The sequence below is a fragment of the Hyperolius riggenbachi genome, chromosome 11, assembly GCF_040937935.1.
Source record: "Hyperolius riggenbachi isolate aHypRig1 chromosome 11, aHypRig1.pri, whole genome shotgun sequence".
In the NCBI taxonomy this organism is placed as follows: Eukaryota; Metazoa; Chordata; class Amphibia; order Anura; family Hyperoliidae; genus Hyperolius; species Hyperolius riggenbachi.
The window spans coordinates 223,907,942-223,920,224 of NC_090656.1; the positions used below are offsets into that span (position 1 = coordinate 223,907,942).

Genomic DNA, 12,283 nt, shown 5'->3' on the forward strand with positions numbered 1-12,283 from the left:
TACTGGAGGAAGCTGCCTATCTAACCTACACTGGGGGAACCTACCTATCTAATCTACACTGAGGGGAGCTGCCTATATAATCTATACTGGGGGAAGCTGCCTATCTAACCTATACTGGGGAAACCTACCTATCTAACCTATGCTGGGGGAACAGGGCCGGATTTACCATAAGGGATTGTAGGCACGTGCCTATAGGCGCCTGCTGATGGAAAGGCGTCTCACTCCCCTCTCTGAGCGCCTCCCTCCTTCCCTATGCAGAGCCCTGATGAGAAATTATTCACCCTGCTTAACTAGCTACTTAATACTGAGGTTCTTCTAGCTACCTCATATTTGGGGGCACCTCTAGCTACTTAATACTGAGGGTACTTCTGGTTACCTAATACTAAGCGGCACCTGTAGCTACCTATGTCATGCAAGGGAAGTAAAGGAGAAGTGACAGCTGGGACAGCCAGCACGCTCTCGGTATAGTTTGGTGGGGGTTTGTAGGTTCATGGAGGGCGGAGTCTAAGGTGCCAGGACAGTTGTGCCTATAGGCTCCTGTGAGTTAAATCCGGGCCTGTGGGGCAAACTACCTATCTACAGCCAAGCAAAGCCCCAGCCCAGCAAAGCAGAGCCCTCAGCAAAGTAAACCCCCCAGCCTAGCAAAGCCTCCTGGTCCCAGCCCGGCAAAGCATACAGCCAAGCAAAGCCTAGTAAAGCCCCCAGCCCAGCAAAGCCCCCCAAAATGCCCCCAGCAAATTGCCCAGTCCAGCAAAGCCCCAGCAAGTCACCTAGCAAAGCCAGGCCGGCACAGCATCACCGCCAGCCAGGCTGGCACAGCATCACCACCAGCCGAGTACAGCGCACAGGCCAGCCAGTCAAAGGCAAGACATAAGCCAGGTCCTCACCTATGTGCCTATGTGTGAAATACTGCCTATTGAATATATTTAAGTTACGCCACTGCTGTGTTCAAGTACATTTGGCCCCACCTAAGACCACGCCCCTTTACACGGCATGGCCACGCCCGTTCGCCGCTACACGCTCCGCACACTCGTTCCCTCTTGGTGCCCAGGGGTGCCCTGGATCTCCCAGGAACCTAGAAATGCCCCTGGCTATAGCCACGCCAAGCTTCGGTGCTACGTGGCCTCGCAGCGGGTGCCGAAAAAGCCATGCGTCGTCCAGCGTGTGTATGGACTTTAGTACTGATTAACTCTTCTGTGTTATCAACACCAGAACATACAGAGACATCCCAGAAACAATACATAACAATTCCTTATCACAAAGTATATTGTCTGTATGTAACTATTATTATCTATTTCAGATTGGAAATGAGCAGTACTGGCCCTCCAATGAAAGCAAACTATGTGGTAACCTGCTGGTAACTTTTGTTAAAGAGGAGGTCTCTCAGGATTGGACTATCCGGGAATTTACTGTAATGAATGTGAGTAGTTGGGATTTCCATCTTATAAGGTCACTTATCAGGTGTAGCTGAGGAGCTTGGGGCCCCGGTGCGAGTTTTACGCTAAGCAGTGCACACATCCACACACACTGCCATGGGTTAGACCAGTGCTGTCCAACTGGCGGCCCGCGGGCCGCATCCGGCCCGCCAGGCCACCTGCTGCGGCCCGCTCGTCTCCCTGGGATGCAGGCATGGCTTGCGCTATGGGCGCCATGCCTGCTCCCTCTTATTGTGTCCCCGCTGGCTCTCCGATGTCCCCGCTGGCCTCTCCTATGTCCCCCTGCTGCCGCTGCCTCTCCTATGTCCCCCCGCTGCCGCTGCCTCACAGATCAGACCTCACAGATCGCGGCGACTGATGTAAACAGAGGGCGCATGGTACCCGCACGGAGTACGTCACATGCGGAAGTGAATCATTAGTCACTTCCGCATGTGACGTTCTGCCGCGCGGGTGTCATGCGCGCGCTCTGCTTGCTTCAGTCGCCGCGATCTGTGAGGTCTGATTCTGTGAGGCAGCAGCGGCATCGTCAGCGGGGACACCGGAGAGGCCAGCGGGGACACCGGAGAGGCCAGCGGGGACACCGGAGAGGCCAGCGGGGACACAGGAGAGGCCAGCCCCAGAGGTAACGGGCTCGCTACTGGTGGGGGCACCTGTCACTAGCTGGGGGGGCTCCTGTCACTATCTAACTGGGGGGGCTCCTGTCACTATCTAACTGGGGGGGCACCTGTCACTATCTAACTGGGGGGGCACCTGTCACTATCTAACTGGGGGGGGCACCTGTCACTAACTGGGGGGGCACCTGTCACTATCTAACTGGGGGGGCTCCTGTTACTAACTGGGGGGGCTCCTGTCACTATCTAACTGGGGGGGCACCTGTCACTATCTAACTGGGGGGGCTCCTGTCACTATCTAACTGGGGGGGCACCTGTCACTATCTAACTGGGGGGGCACCTGTCACTATCTAACTGGGGGGGCACCTGTCACTAACTGGGGGGTCACCTGTCACTATCTAACTGGGGGGGCTCCTGTCACTATCTAACTGGGGGGGCACCTGTCACTATCTAACTGGGGGGGCTCCTGTCACTATCTAACTGGGGGGGCACCTGTCACTATCTAACTGGGGGGGACACCTGTCACTATCTAACTGGGGGGGACACCTGTCACTATCTAACTGGGGGGGGACACCTGTCACTATCTAACTGGGGGGGGACACCTGTCACTATCTAAGTGGGGGGCACCTGTCACTATCTAAGTGGGGGGCACCTGTCACTAAAGGGGCATTCTGCTTATTTATGTGAAATGCTGTCTATTTATGTGCCTCATGACTGCTGAATTTGTCTTGTTGGGGGCCTCATGATTTGTTGGGGGCATCACGATTGCTAAATTTGTCTTGTTGGGGGCCTCAAGATTGCTGAATGTGTCTTGTTGGGGGCCTCATGATTTTTTGGGGGCCTCATGATTGCTAAATTTGTCTTGTTGGGGGCATCATGATTGCTGAATTTGTCTTGTTGGGGGCCTCATGATTTGTTGGGGGCCTCATGATTGCTGAATTTGTGTTGTTGGGGGTCACATGATTGCGAACTGTGAGACTATGGAAAAGCTGAATCGTCATCATGAGACAATAGCATTAAACCTACTTTTTTAGCTTTTTAAAACGGAAAATAAAACTGGGAGGTTCTAAAAAAAAACCCACATTTTTCAGGAGTAGGATGGATGAAATTGTTTATCTTCACAGTTTATTTTCAACTTGGATTTTCCATAATGTTCATGTATGAGTTAAAACGTTTGTATGTAGTTTAAATTGCTGTTGCCACTTTGCGATAAGTGACTTTTGGGTTGCAGTTTGGGCACTCGGCCTCCAAAAGGTTCACCACCACTATCCTAATCTAATGTCCCACATTGCTAAGTTCATGTAAATTTGTCTCCACCCGTGGCCACACCCGCATTCTGGTCCATGGCCACACCCATTTTTCGGCAATGGAACCCTCGTGTTTTCTGGCGCGCGTAACTTCACCATTATTTTAAATTGCATTTTGTGAAAAGTGCTGCCAATCTAATTATCCTTTATTTGCTTTTTTTCCGTGGGGGCAGCGGCTCTAGCAAGAACCTTCGGCCCTCCACCATGGGGTCTGAAAAAAAAATGGCCCTCCATGCCCATGAAGTTGGACAGCACTGGGTTAGACCATGAGATCAGATAAAAGCAACATGGCTTATAGCAGAGCCAATACCTGGGGGTAAATGCTGGAAGCTGTGTACCCCTACATTTGGGAAAATAGTGGTAGGTAGCAGTGAGCCATGTAGGGCAGTGTGAAGTAGTAAGCACCGCTCTATGTTGGGTTTAGTAGGATTGAAGATGTCAAGACAAAATCATTTCTAGAAATTCTAATGGCAATACGGCAGCAGGTTCTGCAGCTGCAGCCAGCAGGGTGGGATCTGCATTAGTAACAACAACAACAACAAAAAACAAGAATAAATATGCTGATCTCCCATTGCCCACACATTTCCGTTTACGGGGACATAGTTTAAGTGATCTTCTCATCACTGTATGGGTGGCTTCAAATCGCATAAAGAAAGACTAACAAAGGGGACAAAGTTTATATATTGGTTCAAAACCGTAGAAGAAGGTTTAAAGGATTGTAACTTCATGGGCTGGTACGATGGGTTTTAAATGCCACAATTCTTTTTAATTTTTTTTAATTCATATACTGGTGAGATGGTTTTTAATGTCCCTATTCGTTGTATTTAATGATCTGGTAAGATGGGTTTAAATGCCACAATTCTTTTTAGCTTATAACAAATAGTCTATGTACTCTGCCTAGATACGTTTGAACTCCCCATCACCTGAAGTCTGTGGTATGTGATGCTTTAGCAAAGAAGTGGTCTTATCTATTTGTCATAAATTAGCTAGCATCCTTGTGAGACCCTCCTGAAGTTGTAATTAAGGCATCTAATAACATTTATTTATGTTTGCAAAAGAATGTTTGTCCTCCGAATGTCCAGTGTACAGTACAGTGGGTTGCAAAAGTATTCGGCCCCCTTGAAGTTTTCCACATTTTGTCATATTACTGCCACAAACATGAATCAATTTTATTGGAATTCCACATGAAAGACCAACACAAAGTGGTGTACATATGAGAAGTGGAACGAAAATCATACATGATTCCATACATTTTTTACAAATAAATAACTGCAAAGTGGTGTGTGCATAATTATTTGGCCCCCTTTGATCTGAGTGCAGTCAGTTGCCTATAGACATTGCCTGATGAGTGCTAATGACTAAATAGAGTGCACCTGTGTGTAATCTAATGCCAGTACAAATACAGCTGCTCTGTGAGGGCCTCAGAGGTTGTCTAAGAGAATATTGGCAGCAACAACACCGTGAAGTCCAAAGAACACACAAGACAGGTCAATGATCAAGTTATTGAGAAATTTAAAGCAGGCTTAGGCAGTGGCGTAGCTAGAAACCTCTGGGCCCCGATGCGAAATCTGGATGTGGGCCCCCCCTCGCAACACCCGAAGCACACACATATCCAAATCCCCATAGCTGTTCATGTGCGCAGCATTCACCCGATAATAATTATTATGTGCGCTAGGCCTGAAAGATAAATCAAATTTAAACCGAAATCGCGATCAACAAGATCACAATTTCGGAATCGTCAAAGTGGCAAATATCGCGATCCACGTCATTTCCACATGGGGAAGTTTGAAGAGGCAGCTTCAAACTTCCCCAAAGCCCTGGCACGTGTGGCCCGTATCGTTGGACATACCTTCCACACGAGTCTAACGCTGTCCGTGCCGTGCTCTATCGCTGTCTGCTGGCTCTTGTGCTTGGCAAAACTCTGGGTTCCTGTATGTCACATGACATACAGGAAGTATTCCGTGCGTTAGAGCCTGCAGAAGGCGAAGTGGATAGACGGGCATTGCTGGACTCGTGCTGGAAGCTATGTCCAGAACTGATGCAGCTTGGGGGACAGAGGAGGCACAGAGACAGAGATAGGAGACACAAAGGGGGCACAAAGAGAGACGGGGACAGAGGGGGAACAAAGCTTGATTTGAAGGAAATCGTGAATTGAATCGAAATCGCAATTTGGGACAGAAATCGCTCAATTCAATTTTTTCCTAAAATCGTTTAGGCCTAATGTGCGCAGCATTCATCAGAAAATCGTTATGTGCGCAGCATTCACCAGAAAATAATTGTTATGTGCGCAGCATTCACCAGATAATAATTGTTATGTGCGCAGCATTCACCAGAAAATCGTTATGTGCGCAGCATTCACCAGAAAATAATCGTTATGTGCGCAGCATTCACCAGAAAATAATCGCAATGTGGGAGCATTCACCAGAAAATAAACGCAATGTGGGAACATTCAAAAGAAAATAATCGCAATGTGGGAGCATTCACCAGAAAATAATCACAATGTGGGAGCATTCACCAGAAAATAAACACAATGTGAAGGCATTCACCAGAAAATAATCGCAATGTGGGAGCATTCACCAGAAAATAATCGCTACGTGGGGGCAGTCACCAGAAAAAATTTGGGACAGAAATCGCTCAATTCAATTTTTTCCTAAAATCGTTTAGGCCTAATGTGCACAGCATTCATCAGAAAATTGTTATGTGTGCAGCATTCATCAGAAAATAATCGTTATGTGCGCAACATTCACCAGATAATAATTGTTATGTGCGCAGCATTCACCAGAAAATCATTATGTGCGCAGCATTCACCAGAAAATAATCGTTATGTGCGCAGCATTCACCAGAAAATAATTGCAATGTGGGAACATTCACCAGAAAATAATCGCAATGTAGAAGCATTCACCAGAAAATAATCGCAATGTGGAAGCATTCACCAGAAAATAATCGCTATGTGGGGGCAGTCACCAGAAAATAATCGTTATGTGGGGGCAGTCACCAGAAAATAATTGTTATGTGGGGGCAGTCACCAGAAAATAATCGTTATGTGGGGGCAGTCACCAGAAAATAATCGTTATGTGGGGGCAGTCACCAGAAAATAATGGTTATGTGGGGGCAGTCACCAGAAAATAAGCGTTATGTGGGGGCAGTCACCAGAAAATAATCGTTATGTGGAGGCAGTCACCAGAAAATAATCGTTATGTGGGGACAGTCACCAGAAAATAATCGTTATGTGGGGGCAGTCGCCAGAAAAAAACCTGTACAAATAAAAATAAAAATTTTACTCACCTGGCCAGCCTCTGACGTGAGCTTCCCCACGTGCAGCCAGCCTCCCCCGTGCAGCTCCTCATCGATGATCCTCTCCTGCAGCCAGTTTCTCCAGAAGGCAGAGTGCAGGGCTACGGGAAGATGGCGCCCGAAGCGCTGTACTGGAGACACAAATAGTCTCTAGTGCAGGGCTTCGGCAGCCATCTTGCCGTAGCCCTGCTCTGCCTCCGGGAGCCAGTTCCCGCAGTGCGCTGCGGGGATTTCAACACCTGGGGGGTCCAGGCCCCCGGGCCCCTCCCCCGCCTCTTTAGGAGGCGCGCCCGGTCGCCACGGCGACCCCTGCGACCGCGGGCCCTACGCCCATGGGCTTAGGCTACAAAAAGATTTCCAAAGCCTTGAACATCCCACGGAGCACTGTTCAAGCGATCATTCAGAAATGGGAGTATGGCACAACTGTAAACCTACCAAGACAAGGCCATCCACCTAAACTCACAGGCCGAACAAGGAGAGCGCTGATCAGAAATGCAGTCAAGAGGCCCATGGTGACTCTGGATGAACTGCAGAGATCTACAGCTTAAGTGGGAGACTCTGTCCATAGGACAACTATTAGTCATGCACTGTACAAAGTTGGCCTTCATGGAAGAGTGGCAAGAAGAAAGGCATTGTTAACAGAAAGCATAAGAAGTCCCATTTGCAGTTTGCCACAAGCCATGTGGGGGACACAGCAACCATGTGGAAGAAGGTGCTCTGGTCAGATGAGACCAAAATGGAACTTTTTGGCCAAAATGCAAATCGCTATGTGTGACGGAAAACTAACAATGCACATCACTCTGAACACACCATCCCCACTGTCAAATATGGTGGTGGCAGCATCATGCTCGGAGGGTGCATCTCTTCAGCAGGGACAGGGAAGCTGGTCAGAGTTGATGGGAAGATGGATGGAGCCAAATACAGGGAAAAACTTGGAAGAAAACCTCTTGGAGACTGCCAAAGACTTGAGACTGGGGCGGAGGTTCACCTTCCAGCAGGACAATGACCCTAAACATAAAGCCAGGGCAACAATGAAATGGTTTAAAACAAAACATATCTATGTGTTAGAATGGCCCAGTCAAAGTCCAGATCTAAATCCAATTGAGAAGCTGTGGCAAGATCTGAAAACTGCTGTTAACAAACGCAGTCCATCTAATCAGACTGAGCTGGAGCTGGTTTGCAAAGAAGAATGGGCAAGGATTTCAGTCTCTAGATGTGCAAAGCTGGTAGAGACATACCCTAAAAGACTGGCAGCTGTAATTGCAGCAAAAGGTGGTTCTACAAAGTATTGATTCAGGGGGCTGAATAATTATGCACACCCCACTTTGCAGTTATTTATTTGTAAAAAATGTTTGGAATCATGTTTGATTTTCGTTCCACTTTTCACATGTACAGAATCAGAATCAGAATCTTTATTTCGCCAAGTGCGATCAAGTCGTACCCGGAATTGGTTGTGGTTCACATGGCAGTGGCAATAGAGCAAGACAGAAACAAGACATTAACAGATACAAGCAGTAAGAAACAAAACAAAAACAAAAAACAACAAAACAAAAAAAAAACAGACAGGCAGCAACACAGTTTAAATTTTCGATTGGCTCGTAAGCAAGTCTTTGTATTGGTCTTTCATGTGGAATTCCAATAAAATTGATGCATGTTTGTGGCAGTAATGTGACAAAATGTGGAAAACTTCAAGGGGGCCGAATACTTTTGCAACCCACTGTATATAAGCTGTGTGTTTTAACATCTTGTTAATATACAGGAACTACCGTGTTTCCCCAAATTTAAGACTTACTGTGAAAATAAGACCTAGCTTATATTTCGAGTATGCTCGAAATATAAGCCATCCTCCATATATAAGACCTGGTGCCAGGGACATAGCTGGCGCTGGGGATCTGCTCCCTGACCCCCCGCCCGCCCGCTCGCTTTACCTCTTAAGTTCTCAGCTCCCAATCCCCTCCATTAGGAAAGTCCGGATCCCCTGCTGCTTATGCTCCGCATAATTTACACCGCAGATCAGCGGTGACGTCAGCCATGTAGTCCGGTAACAGAGATAACTTCCTGTACAGGGCAGCGCTTACCAGACTACATGAGCTGCCTTTACCGCTAATCCGCGATGTGAATTATGCGGAGGAAAAGCAGCAGGGGATCAGGACTTTCTTAATGGAGGGGACCAAGAGCCTAGAACTTAAAGGAAAACTTAAGGCAACTATAAAAAATGAGATTTACTCACCTGGGGCTCCCCTCAGCCCCCAGCAGCCGATCGGTGCCCTCGCAGACCCGCTCAGATGCTCCTGCACCCGCCGGCGAACACTTCCGGTTTGGCCGTCACCGGCCGACAGGCATGGGAACGCGAGTGATTGTTCGCGTTCCCAGCCTGTATATCGCCCCCTATGCTGCTATTGCGGCAGCATAGGGGGCGATATACAGGCTGGGAACTCTAAGAATCACTCGCGTTCCCATGCCTGTCGGCCGGTGACGGCCAAACCGGAAGTGTTCGCCGGCGGGTGCAGGAGCATCTGAGCGGGGCTGCGAGGGCACCGATCAGCTGCTGGGGGCTGAGGGGAGCCCCAGGTGAGTAAATCTCATTTTTTATAGTTGCCTTAAGTTTTCCTTCAAGAGGTAAAGTGAGCGGGCGGGAACTGAGGAGGCGAAGCGGCGGGCAGGCAGGCGGATCAGTTTCTATACAATGGGGATTTAGCTTTGGCCAGGAGGAATCTGGCTATATACTAATGGGAGATCTGACTACCCCCCCAGAATGTAAGACCTCCCCGAAAATAAGCCCTAGCACATCTTCTGAAGGACAAATTAATATAAGACAGGGTCTTACTTTCAGGGAAACACGGTATTAAGTCTGAAGAAGGCTTAAGGTGCCTATACACTTACTCGATTTCCTGCCGAAAGACAGCAGATTCAATCAATGTGATCGAATCTGCTATGAAATCGATACACACAAACTGATTTCCGTCCAAAATCGATCGATCTTGTTGATCTGATCACGCAGAAAACTTTGATAGCTGCATTCGAATGTCTGACGACCGACACTAGCGGCAATACATTACCTGATCTGGTCGGCACGTGTCCCCGCTGTCCCTTCTCCGCGATGGGCTCCGGCTGGCTTCACTTTACTTCCTGTCGGGAAAATAAGCAGTAGAGCACCCTCTACTGTTTAAACTTCCCCAGACAGGAAGTAAAGTGAAGCCAGAGCCCAGAGCGGAGAAGAGAACGGGGGACTCGCGCCGGCCAGATCAGGTAATGTATACTGGGGGCAGCGGCAGCTCCACAGATTGTGAATCGGTTTCATAATGAAATTGATTCAAAATCTGTTTGCAGTGTAGGCAGCCAATAAATCCCTCTGTGATCAGATTAGATCACTTAGGGATCTATCTGCTGGTCGATCTGGTGGCAATCGACCAGTGTATGGCTGCTTTGATTAGCCGAAAGCTAGCCAATAAATGGTATCATCCTGATTCAAAATTTCTTGCATTAGTAACAACACAAAGGTAAAAAGTCTTAAAGAGAATCTGTATTGTTAAAATCGCACAAAATTAAACATACCAGTGCGTTAGGGGACATCTCCTATTCCCCTCTGTCACAATTTCGCCGCTCCCCGCCGCATTAAAAGTGGTTAAAAACAGTTTTAAAAAGTTTGTTTATAAACAAACAAAATGGCCACCAAAACAGGAAGTAGGTTGATGTACAGTATGTCCACACATAGAAAATACATCCATACACAAGCAGGCTGTATACAGCCTTCCTTTTGAATCTCAAGAGATCATTTGTGTGTTTCTTTCCCCCCTGAGGGGGGAGTGCATAGCAGAACCACAACACTGAAGAACTTGGCAGCCTTCCAGACACAGGCTGACAAGTCTGACAAGGGAAAGATACATTGATTTATTACAGAGATGGTGATAGCAGAAAGTGCTGCAGTAAGCCAGAACACATTAGAATAGCTTTTGGAACTTGTAGGATGATAAAAAACAGGATGCAATTTTTGTTACGGAGTCTCTTTAAAGAGACACTGTAAACTCAAAAAGTTCCCCTAGGGGGAGTCTCACCTTGGGTGGGGGAAGCCTCTGGATCCTGATGAGGCTTCCCCCGTCCTCCTCTGTCCCACGGGGGTCTCGCTGCAGCCCTCCGAACAGCCGCCCGACAGACCCGACTGTTAATTCAATATTTACCTTTGCAGGCTCTAGCGGGGGCGCTGTGGCGGGTTTTGGCTCCGAAGTAGACAGAAATACCCGATCTCTGTCGGGTCCGCTCTACTGCGCAGGGGCCGGAGACTTGCGCCTGCGCAGTAGAACGAACCCGACTGAGATCAGCTATTTCCGCTTACTTTGGAGCCGACAGCCACCAGAGCGCCTGCGCAGGAGTCGGGAAGGTAAATATTTACATTGCCGCTGTTCAGAGGGCTGCAGCGAGACCCCCGAGGGACGGAGGACGGCGTGGGAAGCCTCATTAGGATCCTGAGGCTTCCCCCTCTCGAGGTGAGTACCCCCCAGGGGATCTTTTTGATGTTACAGATTTTCTTTAAAGGGACTCCGAGCAGTGCAGAAACTATGGAAAGATGCATATCATTTTAAAGCTCTCTTGCTCCTCTTTCCAATGATATATAAACCGCCGGCCTATGCCTTTTATTTTTCGCTATTTTCGCGATTGAAATTGCTGCGCCCGCGATTTTGATCGCGAAAATAGAAAAAACTAAAAGGCGTAGGGCGACGATTTAGGGGTCGTCAGAAAGAGAGCTTTAAAATGATATCCATCTTTCCATAGTTATATTGTATTACACAGGGCAACTTTTTCTCAAAGTCAGCAGCTCCATTCAGCAGAAAAAGTCGCCCTGTGTAATACAATGTAACTATAGAAAGATGGATATCATTTTAAAGCTCTCGTTCTCCTCTTTCTGACAACACCTAAATCGTTGCCCTACGCCTTTTAGTTTTTTGATATTTTCGCGATCGAAATCGCGGCCGCGGCAATTTCAATCGCAAAAATAGCGAAAACTAAAAGGCAGAGGGCGGCGGTTTATATATCACTGGAAAAGGAGAAAGAGAGCTTTAAAATTTTATGCATCTTCCCATAGTTTCTGCACTGCTCGGTGTACGCTCAACAGCGGTCTTTTAGGCCGCACAATTATTAAACAATTGACATCTTATCAGTGTTATCAGTTGTGTGAACAATAGCAAGCAACTTTTTTTGGGTTGAATCAACTTGTTTCAACTTCATTCAACTTGTTGTTATGGGTCTTTAGATTATAGTCTGTCCTGAAAGGTCTGACCCCAGCGGCTGTCTTCCTCCATCAGATGACTATATATCGTACTAAATTGCCTCGGTTTCTGTACCCCTTCCTTGTTTGTCTTTTGTATGAGAAACTCTAATTCTACCCTCTATAAGTTCAGCACTGATTCCATTATTTTTAAATTGAACATAGATTAAGAAGGTAGCACATTTGCAAGTCCAACAGTACCACTACGTCTCTTGGCCAGAGGATAGCGATGACAGCAGTGAGCGCGAGACGCTCCTACAATTCATGCAGAAGGTCCTCCAGCACAGAAAAGAATACTCCATAGATTCCCCCACCCTGGTGCAATGCAGGTACAGAAAACGCAACAGAAAGGGAACTTTAGTCAAAGGTTAA

The 12,283-nt window shown here is 47.6% G+C and overlaps 1 protein-coding gene across 1 annotated transcript in view; it reads left to right on the plus strand.

Moving 5' to 3' along the window:
• LOC137538252 (receptor-type tyrosine-protein phosphatase eta-like) overlaps window positions 1-12,283 on the plus strand; it is a 114,204-nt gene that overhangs the window by 85,364 nt on the left and 16,557 nt on the right. Inside the window, exons 13-14 of the mRNA XM_068260311.1 lie at window positions 1,301-1,420; window positions 12,077-12,240. Coding sequence (XP_068116412.1) covers window positions 1,301-1,420; window positions 12,077-12,240 — 284 coding nt within the window. The remainder of the gene's footprint in view (window positions 1-1,300; window positions 1,421-12,076; window positions 12,241-12,283) is intronic.